General features: G+C 39.5%; 1 protein-coding gene across 3 annotated transcripts in view; it reads right to left on the bottom strand.

Moving 5' to 3' along the window:
• bsnb (bassoon (presynaptic cytomatrix protein) b) overlaps nucleotides 1-15,298 on the bottom strand; it is a 65,119-nt gene that overhangs the window by 19,914 nt on the left and 29,907 nt on the right. For 2 of the 3 annotated variants that reach the window (XM_051415929.1, XM_051415928.1), the window contains exon 4: nucleotides 688-1,500. In XM_051415929.1, coding sequence (XP_051271889.1) covers nucleotides 688-1,500 — 813 coding nt within the window. The remainder of the gene's footprint in view (nucleotides 1-687; nucleotides 1,501-15,298) is intronic. The other variant, XM_051415930.1, reaches the window with a different exon arrangement.

Below are 15,298 nucleotides of genomic sequence, written 5' to 3' on the forward strand. Positions count from 1 at the left end.
TCTTCGAACCGTTGAAGAATAACGAACATGCTTAGAATGCATAAATATAACAAGTGTCACATTAAACAAAAAGCTTGCGTTTGATACAAATAAAAGAAAGGTGTACAAAGTCAGATGGAGAAATGGGGAAACAGGGTGAAGATGAGAAATGGCCAATAAGACAATGATGATGATAAGGATGAAGAATGATGATCATAATGATTATGATGATGATAAGGATGACAATGGGGATGGTGATGGTGATGGTCATGATGTTGATGATAAAGACAACAATGGTGAAGATGGTGGTGATATAGATATTATGATGATGAACAAGGTTACATTGACACACGGTGTTGATGACAAGTAGTAACAAACTTTAGTAGTATGATAAAAAATGACGACGCTGGATGATTGGAGGAAAAATAGAAGCGAAAGAACAGTAGTTTGGAAAAGAGAAACAAAAAAAAGATTTTAACAACAAAAATATAATTACGAGAAGAATAAAAAAACTAGTTAGAGATAATGATATGATGATGATGATGATACGACAACACTGATGTTGAATGAATGATTATTTAAGATGATGATGATGATGATGATGACTCTGAGAAATGGTAACAATTATTTGAATGGAGAAAAAAAATAAAAATCATAATGGTGAATCAAGAGTAACAGGTGAAGGCGAAGAAGTTGCAGGTAGCTCACTTCATGGTGTCTTGACTTCTGTGCATCTTCAGCTATCTTCATGTCTTTTGGTGAAGTGATAGTCTCTGACAATGCCTTCTTCGGTGAGGCCTTGACATCTTCTTTTTGAGATTTAGATGTGACTTTAGTCTTCTCCTGGCTCTGCGGCTGTTTGCGGGCCTGGTTGTTACCTGTGGATTTAGACTGAGTAGGTGCTGTTTTTGATTGGGTGGGAAAGGCCTTGGCATGGTTGGGTGCGGCTTTACCAGGGGCGGATGACGCCTTGGCACCAGAAGGATGAGAAGGGCCTTTAGTCTGAGCAGAGGGCTGAGCAGATCCCTTTGTCTGTGTAGGCCCTTTGGCCTGGCTTGGGCCCTTTATTTGGTTAGCAGACTGAACAGGGCCCTTACTTTGAGCATGTGATTGATTAGGACCTTTAATATGAGGTCCCTTACTCTGAACTGAGGGTTGCGTTGGACCCTTTGTTTGGGAAGGTGACTGAGTTGAACCCTTAGGTTGAGGAACGGGTTGGGCAGAACCCTTGGTTTGAGGGGAAGCTTGGCTGGGCCCCTTGGTATGAGAGGCAGGCCCAGCCTGTTTCACAGGAGAAATAGGGCCACTTACTTGGGGACCCGTTGGTTTCTGCTGTTGATGAGGACCTGTGGGTCTAGGCCCTGAGAGTTGATTGGGCCCTTTCTGCTGAGGTGGTTGTTGATTGGCTGTAGCAGGTGGCCGGGGGGATCCCACTGGCTGTGCAACAGGAGCTGGAATATCTCCCAAGCTTCCTGACAAAGCCCTCTGCGTCTGGCAGTTCAAGCACAGCCATTCTTTCTTCTGAAAAACAAACACAAAGAGAACAGCAATCAGCAAAGTTGAAATAAAAAAATCAAAAGCACACGCTTTCTTGTAACTCTATTATTCACCTTTTTTACACAACACAAAACACTAAAATTGTTAAAACATTGTTTCAACACATTATTTAATTACTATTTATGATGATTGATGAATACAGATGTAGAAATGTGCCTGTTAGTTAAATAAATTAAAGAAAGTTGCTGCTTTATAAACGGTCATGGAGTGCCAAGGACTCAATAAGGGGGGTCTGAACAACTGAATATTTGAAAGCCTGTCCAAACAAGGCCTTTCATCTCTTCGTGAAGACTTAATCATTTGACAACATTAAGCACTCTCAAACTGGGTTCACAGCGGAAGAGTGCAATGTGAATACAAATGAACACATCTGTTATTAGATTGGATGGGTGCAACTGTCATTAGACCTTTTACAGAGCATACAGCAAACCTTCTATCTGCAAGAGGAGGTACGTCCCTTCACAGTCATCCTCACTGAACCCTATGTTTGGCGGTAGTTAGATATTCTGACAAGGCTAAAAATCTAGAACAAAACCCATCAATGACAGGATATTAACATTAACAGATTCAATTTAAGGTCAATGCAGCAGATCGATGAAACTGCTCAATGGAAAGAAATAGTTATATTACAGGTTATGAAAGCCGAAAAGAGAGGTGGCTGCACCACGTTTGTAACACAGCCTTCCATTTCTATGATAATCATCTGTGCCTGGGGCCTGAAGAGGAAGCGTTCTTGTGCCACAGACTCATACAACAAAACAAATAACTTCATAAACACCTCTATTGCCGATTACCATCTGCCCAATAAATAATTTCTTTTATTGGCGTCATACTTCAAAAGCATAAATACAGAAGATGGAATTCAACAACATACCCAGAAACAGCTAATAAATAAAAACAATGCAGGTGTTCAATGACTGCATCAGAGGACATCTTTACTGCAGTCCAAACAGTCAAGACGCCAAAGATGGTTGCAAATAAATGATTTATGTTCTTCAAATGCCCTTACGTTTACCTCATATTGCAACTATAAAATACAATCAGTACTTGTGGAAGTTATTGGGATTCTGTCATTTCTGTCTCATGTCTGACATGGTGGGTAGCCTAAAGAAGAGTTATCTGCCTGAATGATATAAATAACTGAGAAATGCCTACATCACAAGGAACAAAGAGAGACGGACAGAATGACAATCATTTAGTCAGCAAGGAACATTCTAACGGCACGATAGGTATCTTAATCTAGAGACCCCTGAGACCAGCGTTTGATAGACAAGGCTCCAGTGATAAGGTCTGGCTGTAGGACAGTGTCTGTCTTCGTTTCCACTTCATACTAAACCTGTGTAGAGAAATTGATCAGGCTCTGTGTGAGTGAAAGATTGATCATTTGTTTTTCTCAGGGCTCCTTGTGTGTCCTCTGGATTCTTGTAGAAAGAAACAGTTCAGCTCACTGGACACGATGAAGGTTGGAAACAGACCATAACAGGCCACTTGTACTATTCAGTAAAACTGATTTGTGAAGGCGAAAGAATCTACAAACAATGGTAACCACTTGCTGGTGTGGGTGGTAGGAGACAAACCAAAAACTTAACAGAAGAGGATTTAAAGGAGGAGGAGGAAGATGAGGAGGAGGAGGAGGATGGAGAAACAGGAAAAAGAAGGTGGTGGTGAAAATGATGTAATATTTACGATTTGTGATGCTATAACAGAATAAGTCAATAGATGCCTATCAATCAAAAGTAAATTGCAATTATAAGAGGTTGCTGCAGAGAGCATTCTGCCATGTTGACAAACAAAACAGACATTCATAAATAAATATTTAGGAAATTTCTAAAAATCCCCTTATTTCTTATCTTATTTCAAGATAAGATATGATAAGATGCAATCATGGAAACGCTTACATTCAGCAACTGACTACAAGCTACACAGAACTAACAAAGTTTGTGGCTAGATACTGTATGTGGTGGATGACATGTTTGACTCTAAGTCTTTCAGACAGATCCTTGGGTAAAAAGAAAATAATTTGCAGGACCACATCTCTAAATAACAGATGTTGTTTAAAACATTGTGTCTCTTCATCAGGTTGAGCCAGGTGTGCTTTTAAGCTTATTAATAGGCTGCAAAGAAAACTGCTAGTTTAAGCCTTAGCTGTGCTTCCTGGGTGATTACTCTGACATTCACACATGTAAAGTATGAATTTTGATGAGAAAGGACATAGTAGTGTAACTAATTACTGTTGGCAGGGAGTAGTAAGTAAAGTAATAATATTACTTTTGAAAGGAGTAAGGAGTAATAAGTAACAAATTATATTTATTGAGTAATAAACCCTGGTGGTGCTGGACAGGCAGATTGCACACACTGGATATTACCCATTGTGGTGAGAACGTGGTGAGACTGAACCTTTAGGCGTTAATATAAAGTTTGATTAATTCAGCTTTGGTACCTTTAGACTTCAGTTCTTTTGTTAATAATAACTCAATTATATACCTTATGCAACATGAGTGTTAAATTATTCAACTCCCTCGTTTAGATTTTTTTAATTATGCCATTTGAATCATGTCTGTGAAAATATGCATTTCAGTGAGGATAATGCTGGAATAGTGTGGGCAGCTACAACATTTTTTTTTAGCATAAAAGGAGATAAAATAAGAGACAGGCAAATGCTTGGCAAGTTTAAAAACCTTTCAAGGACAAAAAAACAACTGTGACGAAGAGTACTACTTAACTTCACCCACAAAGTGACATTCCTGAATACAATAACTGCCACATGTAAATGTAAAAGAACACAGATATGGCAGCTACATTTGAAAACTGTGTAACATACTATTTTTACTGATGCTATTTTTCTGTTCAAGATTAAACTTTTCCTAGCATGCCCAAATCCTACAGGAATCTGTTGTCTCAACTGAGACCACGAAGCGTAGATGGAGCCATTGGCATGCCAAACAGACAGACTTGCTTTGTTTTCATCTCTCTCAAGTGCTCTACTGAGAAGCTATATATAAACAGGTGCAGTACTCTCAGAACTAGCCATCTGTGCCGGTTCTTTCACATGTAAAAAAACAAAAAAAAATGTTGTGGAGAAATGTCAGCGTCTGTTTGTTTGTGGACAGCTAGTGCACAATGGGACCGACAGAGGACTACTGAAGCTATGCTACAATCTTATACATGTGTGCACTGTATGAACACATGCATCCACATGATCACATAATCATCGGATCTAAAGTAGCTCCCAATCTCTGAAGTCTCTACCCACTTCCAACTTCCTCAAAACCACATCAAAGCTGCTTTTACTATTTTTTGGGTATGTTCATAAGAGCAGAATTTAATTAGCTACCTAAATTAGACACTAATGAACATTTGTCTTCTATGAAGAAGCTTTCTTCCTGCCATTTTGGCAATGCCAAACTCTCCTCTTTGCTCCTGAATCAGCATAACATCACTGCGTGGGTGAAAGGGAGAGAGGAGCAAGGCCAAACCGGAGCTGGGAGTAGCAAATTATTCATGTAGAGTGCCTTAGCTTGTACAGCAGTGAGCGATGTGGGCTGTGCTTCCCACCTCTACCCACACTGTGTGGAGAAAATCAGGTCCGTATAAAAGACAGAGCCTCTGTGCTTCTGAGACAGGCCTTTAATGCACGCTGAAAACAGAGCAACCAATTCACTGTGGCAATCCCCTCCTACTTTTTAACTGACCTCTGCAGAACAGCACTTTGACAGCTCAATACATAGAAATTACACTACAGCTAAAACTACAAAAGAGAGACAGATAATGAAATGTTTTCTCCAAGGAGGAAAAAAAAAAGCTCAGCTCTGTTCTGCTGTTTTTTTATCAATCACTGGATATCTCACTTTTTGTGTTTTGGGGGGATTCTTTGTGTGTGTGTGTGTGTGTGTGTGTGTGTGTGTGTGTGTGTGTGTGTGCGTGTGTGTGCAGCACAGTTGTGTGGCGGCGGCAGGCCACGTTTGTTAGTGAGATCATGTTGTTAGTGAACTGGTAACCTCATTAAATGGCAGGAGGTTTACTTGTCTGCTCAGTGGAGAGTGTACTTATCCTTGGCTCTGAACTGTAACTCAGTGGCTGACAAGACTACACACTGACTGTAATCTATCAATTACATTTCAAGCTTTTGGTGTATCCACTGAAACATGTAATATATCAACAACAGAGGGGGTTTTCAGCATCCAGTTTTAGGACTTTTTGACAGACCAAAGGATTTTTGAACACTGCACACTTCTAATGGTCTCTGCTGTCACCCGTGCAGCTATAGCATCAATAAGTTTATTTCATTTCTTATCAAAACGTCATGTCGAATTTAACATTTTACATTTGACTTGAACCTTTCGGGATCTGGCACAAGCGAGTCACAAAGAGAGAGCTTAATAGACAAGCTAACCTCTACTGAACTCACTGATGTCTACACTAAAGCCAGAACTATATTGCCACAGTTACAGTCCTGTCTAATGTTTTTGTCCTTCTAACTAATTCTACGGTGTCCCTGAGAGCTCAATGCACTGCCACTAGTCAAAACACATGTAAATAGATAAAACACAGGCAACTTAAGAAACCATCTTCACGAATTTGACAACATATATAGTATGCAGCATAAAAATTTTTACGTAAGTTGACTATACATGGTGTTGAAAAATGAGCTGATTGCAACTCCCTCTCTTCATCTTCCTGTCCAAGGAAAAACGTGAAAGGCCCTTCCCAGAGTCAGTGTTTGGTTTTGTCTTCCAGGTCTGAAAAGGGAAGCCAAAGCTTAAGTGCCTTAAAACCTGCATTCTAAGTAAAGGCCAGCAGGGGGAGCTCCATTGGCTGCAATAACACACTCATACCATTCACTCTAATGGAGAATGAGCCAACTTCATTTATGAGCAGTTTCCTAACGAGTTTATGGTCTCAATCGCTAGTTTTACGTCTTCTTCCATACATTATGATGTTCATTTAGTAAATGATGGTCTCATTTACAGTAAAATAGACAATAAAGCTGCGTATGCTTTTGGGTGTGGCTACCTTATGATTGACAGGTCCTTCTCAGTGAGTCAGTCCAGCGCAGCGCATGAAGCTCAAATCAAACTCTTAAACTAGGTAGTGCTGATCAAATATGAAGCAAGATTCTGCTACTGCGTTGACTATTTCTCTAAAATAAACCTAAAATCATTTCAGAAACATATTTTAGTGTACTGTTTAGCTGTAATACGAGATTGTGTGTGACAAGGTGAGTCGCCATTTTTTTCTTGCTACGGACAAGTCAAATCTGCGCAGCCAATGAGCATAGATCCGCTGGCTCCATCTAACTGTCATGCCGGTGGCCAAAACGCCAAACTCAAGGCTTCAAAACAGTACTCCACAAACCAATGGGTGACGTCACGATAGGTTCACACTTGGGTTTAACATGGTGGACTCAGAAGGCGACATGTGTCTGTAGATAAAAAGCTCATTCTAAGGTAACAAAAAGACAACGATTCTTATTTTCAGGTGATTATACACTGAAGAAAACATATGCTTGTTGTATTCATTCCTGCCAATAGAGCCTCCTAAATGTTACACACTGGAACTTTAATTGTGTATCAGTTCAAACATTTTGGTTGTGTGACTGAGATATTATTGCAGGAATTTGTGTTCATTGCTTTTTAGTGTCCCCTGGCAACTTCTATATTTCAGTTTTAGCGTCAGTGTTTCTGTGTTTTATGTTTTCTCTATTTGGTTGTGCTTTCTATATATTGTTGTATTTGCAGCTTGTTTCTGTATTTGGTTGTTTTCTATATCTGTTGTGCTAGATAATGCGTTGTCAAATTATTGAAGATGTTTATGGGTTTTTTTTTTTTTGTAGCAATAAAACATTTAAATCTAGAAATATATACGTTTTTCTTATGAAGTATTGTGGAGCTTCTCCAACAACTGTATTTTTTCTCAGTGGTACATCTTTGCAGTAAATATTACACCATATACCCAGAAAGTGATCTTAAGTGTATGGTGTCCACAAAGTTTGAATCATAAAGTAGTGCAGCTGAAGTATACAGCAAGTGTTTGGTGTGTCTGACGCAATAGAAAATGTGAATTCTATTATGTGGGTTTCGCCATTCAGTTGGCAATGTACCAAGAGTGGAGTTGAGAGAGCAGTTAGTGAGTGAAGCTGAATCTGTTATGAGAGACAAAGGTGGATAGTGTGAACACCAGCAGTAAAGTGATGCTCCATCCAGTCAGCTCAGAGCCGGAAAAGCTGCCCTTTCACTGTCAAAATAATGAGAGATTGAACACCGCAGGTTACCACAAGGAAAAGGTCAGAGAGATTGATCCCATTCTCATAGATTGATCCCTCTCAGAGGAGCTTGCTGAGACATTACAGCCCTGATCACTCATACAATGTGTGTGTGTGTGTGTGCATGCGAACACATGTCTGTGCAAGTATGCATGTGTGTCTGTCTGTATAAATTCACCAAATTATGTAAGGCAGCAGGAAAGTATATAAATTATCCAGACTGCAAACCACTAATGACGACCAAGGCTAAAAGCAGGTATGTGAATGGCAAATTGAAATCGCTCAGATGGGGCTAATTTGATTAAGGAATGTACCATCCTGAATTAAAATCCGACCATGTTTACTGTCTCTCTCAATTTAAAATGATCCAATAAAGGCAAAAATTGCTAAAATGTAATGGAGCAAGAAGACCAAGCCCTCAAAAGTAGCAGATCAACTGCAAGCTATAAAAAGTGTTTTTAAGGTTGTAAAAAACTACAGTGAAGTACAAAAAGGAGTCAACTTACTTCAGACAAACTTGCACAGAAAAGGAAAAATGAAAGAAGTCTCCCAGAGAGTTCCTCAAAAGAGGGTTTTAAGCAGCCAGGATTGTTTGTGTTCTGCTAATCAACCTATTACACACTTCCACAAGTACACAAGACTCCTCACAATTATAAAAAATATATGGAAATAGTCTAAAATTAATTACATTATTTGAACTTGAAACTTAAACCTAAAATAACCAATTTTTTTTGGCCACTTGGGGAAAGCAAGAACAGAAGTCGGTTTAGCAAAAATTCCATTCATTTGGAGTTGTGCTTCTGGCCACTCTCCTTTTAGCTCTGTAAAGTAGTTATATTTAATTGTTCATGTTAAAACTGCTTCTTGATAAATCCAGTGTGAAAAACAAGACAAGCCAGTACATTGTACATGTATTAATTCAAGTAATTGAATGTTTGTTCCTACCTCATTTGGATTCATTTCTTCCTTTTAAATAATAGTGATGCAGTGATTGCTCTATTTTTGCACACATTTTAAACTCCCAGTGGGTGACTCCAGCTTCTAGCTTAAAGGAAATATTGTTCATTGTTGATTCTCACTCCCAGCTTGTCAAATACTGACGTGTGTGTTGTGTGGCTCGCTCCGACCCACTGTGTTTGCTTTTCATTTACCATTACAAAGTGTCTGTATTTAATGACCTGGGTATGACACTCAACAATCAACTGTCTTCTTCCAGAATGACTCACCCCACCTTTAAATGCACCCATGCAGTCTCTCTTTAGATAGTATCTGAGATGAGGTGGTTACTGGTTTTCTTTAGGAAGACATCACTACTACAATAAGAATGCCCCCAGTGGAGTGTGTGATCTGCCTTAAAAATACTACACTGCATGTCACACCAGCTCAGCTGAAAATACTTATCATACAGACACAGACACAGATACAGACTTTTTCTGTTTTTAGTTGCAACCATGAAATAAAGGCCAAAATGCACAAAAGAAATGTTAACTGTAACTGCTGGTGAGGCAAGAACATGATGGAAAGCTTTAACACTTTCTACCCATGGAGGGAGCCAGAGAGTGCATAATTTTCATAAAGCGATATAGAGCCCTGTGGGAGCACACACACCCACACAACATGATGAACGCACAGACCAGAAAAACAAACATTCACAGAGTCAGATTGAAGCATCCTGCTAAATATTGCACTTGGAGTAGGCTGCATATTTATCACCAACCTTTTTAACATCAACTTAGCTCTTATTCCCTGACAGTCACACCCACCTGCCCCACTTTACTTCTGACATAAGCACACGTACACTCCGGTATTTTTTAATACGTTGATCAGCAAAGTCTACGAACACATGTGCAAGCAGACATACTATGCATAACCTACACAGCCTCAGTATTCTCCTCTCACTGTCAGTCAACTCACAGCAAGAGTCTGTACCCCGCACGGTTTCTCTGCCAGGAACCAGACTACAAGCTGTGAGCAAGAAATGTCAGCTGTCATTAAACGCCGTCACTGAGATATAATATTTTAGGTGCTTATTAACAGGAAGGAAAGAACGATCACTTCCGAGTGTTTCCGTGCCAAAACAGGAATCACAAATGTAAAAGAAAACTGAGGCAATGTTAAGAAAGACAGCTACAAACTTTCTGCGAAGGAAAGTGAGCGAATGGAAACGTGACAGCAGAGAATGGAAATATTAAACATTTGCAGCAACACTGTCACGCATCATGTGTAATCCTCTCCCACAAAGTTTTACTTCTAAATGTCAAACTTTGCATACCCTCCTTCTTACATGAGTTATCCCAAAATAATTCAACAATAGCTTTCACATCTTCCCCATCAAAACAGCCTTGGTCATTACCTGAATGTAAATTACTTTTGACAATGCACAACAAAAGCAACGGCCACGTCAACCCTCCAAGTAAGAACAAAGAGCTGAAATAAAGACGATAACTATGTAACAAAAAAGGCAGAAATCTTCATAATAATCCTTCAAGTTCTGTGTCTCAGAGAGATTAATGAGGTGTACGACAGAGGAGGTCATAATTAATTCGTAACAACTGAAGGTCAGGGGAGCAGAGGGTCAGTGTGAATTATTAACTACCACGTGCACAGGGGCGCACTGCCAAGCAGGTGTGAATGGGGTGAATTTAAGGTGAGTGGGGAAATATGTCATGCAAGGTTTAGTGCCGACACGTAGAGTCGACACACACGTTTATTACCAGTAAGGAAGCATAAGAAGACCTAAAAACACTGCATGTAAAATACAGATATAAACAAAAATGTAACAATATTTGTTAAAGTTTTCATTCAACTAAAATTAAATTCACTACAAAAATAACCAAAAATAGTCAACCCTGTTTCAGCGCAGTAATATTCACAATTAGAATCAACAATCAGCAGAGCCCTATTTGAGCCATGTAAACCACAGTATCCATTTCTATTATGCACAGTCTGAATGAACAGTGCTTTAAGACTACCAAGTGCGCAGTGCAAAGCGTGAGCGAGCACATGTCACAGCAGTGTGCCAGGCTGTACCACGCCACGCCACACCACACCACGCCTGTGACAGGTCAGTAAGAGTCAGCAGGTATATAGGTCAATCCCCTGGGACTCCTTCAATGGGGACATGTGGTCAGGCCTGTGGATTAGAGAGGAAATGAAGGATCATCCACTGAGCAAGCAGGACTCAACTCACTCACAGTCGTAGAGTTCCACCCAGTGCATTCAATATGAATATATGAAAATGTTAGTAGGTAGTCATCACAATACGTTCTGTAGGGCCAGATATAGAGTCTCAATACTACATTGTTCTGAATAGCAAATAGTCCTTCCTCTACCTCAGGGTCACAGTGGCATGTCCAAAAGGCCCACCTGCAGTTTAAAGTCAGTCAGTTTAAAATCAAATCGGTCTGAACACACATTCAAAGAATCTTGTCCCAGCTACTCAGATTTGAAAATAATGAAGAGGAAGTAGTAGTCTTTAAAGTAGAAAACAAGACATAAAACCTGATATAATTGTGAGAGGGGTTGCAAGCACCTCCACATCTTTAAATACATGCATTTGCACAAAACTCAGCAAACAACCCTCTGCACATCCCGACTGCCACTGCATGTGCCCAGCTATCATAAGTAAATCTGAAAAAGACAAAATTCCTTATAGTGCAACCTTGCTTACACATTGGAATAACAGTCAAAAACAACCAATATATATATATATATATATATATATATATATATATATATATATATATATATATATATTGTATCTTATCAGGACTAAGAGTCTACAGCCACACTAGGAGTTATGTAACACCCTACTTAGGCAAAGTGGTGCTTTGAACTAAGTGCTAACGTCAGCATGCTAACATGCTCACTTTTACAATGCTAACACGCTTATTTCTAGGAGGTAATGTTGACCATGTTCACCATCTTTCACCCTTCCAATTGTGTAGCATTTTAGCATGCTAACCTTTGCTAATTAGCACAAACACAAAGTACAGCTGAAGGGAATAGCTTTAGTGTTGCAGGTATTTGGTCATAAACCACAATTTGACCCATTGATGGCACTACATGAAAAGTTAAGGGATTACCAAAGTGATTACAATTCATCCTCTGGGAAACATAAATGTCTGATTTTGTTTATTTTTTTGCAGAGAAAATCTGTCTTTCTTAAAAGGTAAACCTATCCTTTACTTTTTCCATAACAGTAGCAGTCTACATGTGAAATAACTTTTCTCCAGCAGAGTGTGTTGCTGCAGGACAACAGTGTGTCATCTGCCATTAAGTGTGTGTGTCCCTGCTGTCCCTCCAGGGGCTGGGTAGCACAGGGTCAAGTCATGTTTTCTGCTCTTTATTCACTTATTCTGTCTGTTTTCATTTGTTTCGATAGGGACAACAGGTGCCCACTTTTTGCCCTGCACACAGGGGCTGATAATATCGGTGACTGTCCAGCCTCAGTAAGGGGCTCTCGATGCATAAATAAGACACCGTGTAAAGCACCAAGACATCCAAGTGATCCCACAAGATCATTTTGTCTGAAAGCCTGACCACACATCTTCATCTCAACTGAGTCTGGCTCAGAAGCAGACTGGTGAATGATATTCAACCCTTCTGCTAAATCTGGGCAAGTTTAACTTAAAAGAAGCCATAAAATGCCCTTAAAGCACATTGTTTGTTACAGTTCTGAATCTGTAAAGGTATCAGCAGCCATTACCACAGAAAACCAAGAGTTATCATCAAAATGTGTATTCTGACTTTCTTAGGCAAGAATAACAATAGATTAGAGACCAACAAGAACGATGACGCAAAATGAGGTATTAAACTCCTAAACAAGGCATATAATAGAGACATATAATAACCCTAAGCCATCGCCTCCTCCATGTCTAAATATAACTGAATCTTTAAGGGACATTATTTGGATCCACCTCCTTCATCCCTCAAAGAAGTGAAATCTGTCCTAGAGGACAATCTAATATCCCACTTGACACACTTCAGAACTTGTATGACAACATTCAAAGGACAACCAAAGCTGTTCTGTAGGCACAAGATGGTGGTATTTAACTGTTTCCTTAGTTTTTTTTTTTGGAAAGCTTTTTAGCCCAGCTCTGCTAATTTGCCTTAAGAATATTCTAGATGAATTGCAGTGTTTATTCCTCTGCAATCTTACTTAAAAGGCACCCAGAGCGGAAGCTCAGCTTAGTTTAGTGAATGCACCTCTCTCTGTGGTCAAACTGTCAAATGCAGTCAGTATAATAAGAAGTCTTTGATGTGTCTTATTTTCACCTTCCTACATTACCTCAATTGTGCATTCGCTGTTTTCCATCTTTTCAGGCTTTAATCAGTATACATGCTTAATGTCAGCGAGATAATAAGACATAGAATTTCAGTTTGGCTGAATGAGATTGAGTCAGTTTGCACTAGTCAATAACAGTATAGCTTGCCTGCAGCGTCATACAGAGGATGGGTGATGCCATGGGTAATTTGTTCACTCCCATGGACTCACAGGAAGATTAAACAGTCCCAAGCAAATCTCTACTGAGGCAAAAACAGAATAAAAGCAGTGGCAAAAACAAAAGTCAAACCTCTAAACATACATCTGTTTTCTAAAGCATTAATCAAGCTACAGCCAAACAAACCTATTTTACACAGGGGCTGGCAGCCGAGCCAAAACAAGTCATGTGTCTTGTCACATATGTCTGTCCCCAGGACAAGTTAATCAGGCTGTCTCCTCAGCCCTGTTTTATTTTAGATGAGTTTCTAATACTCCTGCCAGGCAAATATACAGCTAATAGCCAAGCAAATACAATTCATGTATCTCACATTTATCATTTAGACAAGTTACTCACGCTCTAACCCATCACCGGCGTCTAGTCAGATGGCTAATATACTGGAACAAGTTCAGAAAAAATATATATTTCAGACACGTTCATTTCAGATAAACTGCTTCCTTTAAGTAAGTGTGAGACTCAAGAAGGGAGAGGTAAACAGTGACATAATGTCAATTCAACATGTCCGCAGTGACAGGACTGTGGCCACACACAAGAAAAATGTATATACCAATTTGTCTGATATTAAAACATTAAGCAAAGAAATGGCAAAGGCAAGTCTTTATTTTAACACTTCAGATGAACTACAACATGTACTGAAGATTAATATTCTTTAAAGCCCTATCGAAAACAAATATTTGTCTATAATGTTAAATATTAATTAGTAAATGCTCAACAAAGTTAATTTGCCTCATTGTGACTTTGTATGTGTGGTTTGATCAGATTTGACTGGCAGTGGCCTGGCAACATAAGCAACAACCCACAGCTGTCATCATATGTAATTGAAATGTTCCTAAACCCTGATTGGGTCACAGAAAAGTGTGACATCATGGTTTTTCCACTGAGAAGAGCAGAAATAAAAACACAAATACATAAATCAAAAACAACCAAACTATTGTAGCTTTGGCATAAATAAACTGTGATCATGTAGAACCTCATTGCTCACAATAAGAAGCAGTTTCTCAAGACAGTAGGAACGTGACACAAGTGGCAACATTTGCTGAAGTTCATTTAAGGATAAGCTGGCTGCTACTTCGGGCTTGTCTCATACTTTGACTGTAAATCATTCACTGATGTCTCAAGCTAGCAACTTGTGATGGATGACTTGCTACTGCTAATACAGGAATACATTAACTCATACATGTATGGAAGCCATTTAGGAGGCTGACATGCCTGTAGGAAATGTATGTAATTTCACTTCTTTGTACTGTGGTCATTTTACCTATTAGAGTTGTTAATGGAAGGATGGTCAAGCTGGCAGACCATGTGGTGATGTTGTTGTGAGTGATTGTCAGGAGGGATAGCAAAGTTCAAAATGCATTAGGCACCGTAGATTGATCGTCCGTGAAGCATCTTTTTGAACTAACTGGTATAAAAGGAACATTTTTTTTTTCTTTTTAAAGGAACCAGTTATACTTTTGAGACCAAAACACTCCCCTTATGTGTTGGCTTGTGAAGTAAGATGTTTATAAGAATGCAGGTAAATGACAGTGGCCAAGTGACCCATTAGGAACTATTAGCCTGCCTTCAGTTGTTGTGTCACGCCCCCAGCAGTAAACTGCACTGGTAGTGGAGCCTCAGTGTCTTCACTAATGGAGGCAGTGGGAGGACCATCTCTCAGGCTGAGTGTAATGGTCCTCATGCTGCTTTCACTATTGTTGTTATTGTTGTCAGAGCAGCGGCCCAGACCCTCACTGATCTGGTCATCTCCACTGCTGCCCGACAGCTGCAGCACTGAGAAGATTAGCAAGGGGTTAAATGTAATATCTGAGCGATCAGTGAGCTTTATCTCTTTCATTTTGTCTCTCAATCTCCTGTTCTCTTTCATTATAGCTCTCCCTTGGTCTGGCTGTGTTTTTTTTTTTTTTCCCTGACGTACAACTGCACGTCTCTGTTCCATAATCTCACATTTGTGTTGCCAGCCTTTTAGTTTTTGTAGCCTCTAAGCATAGCGCACACT

This window comes from Dicentrarchus labrax, unplaced genomic scaffold, assembly GCF_905237075.1.
Source record: "Dicentrarchus labrax unplaced genomic scaffold, dlabrax2021, whole genome shotgun sequence".
Lineage (NCBI taxonomy): Eukaryota > Metazoa > Chordata > Actinopteri > Moronidae > Dicentrarchus > Dicentrarchus labrax.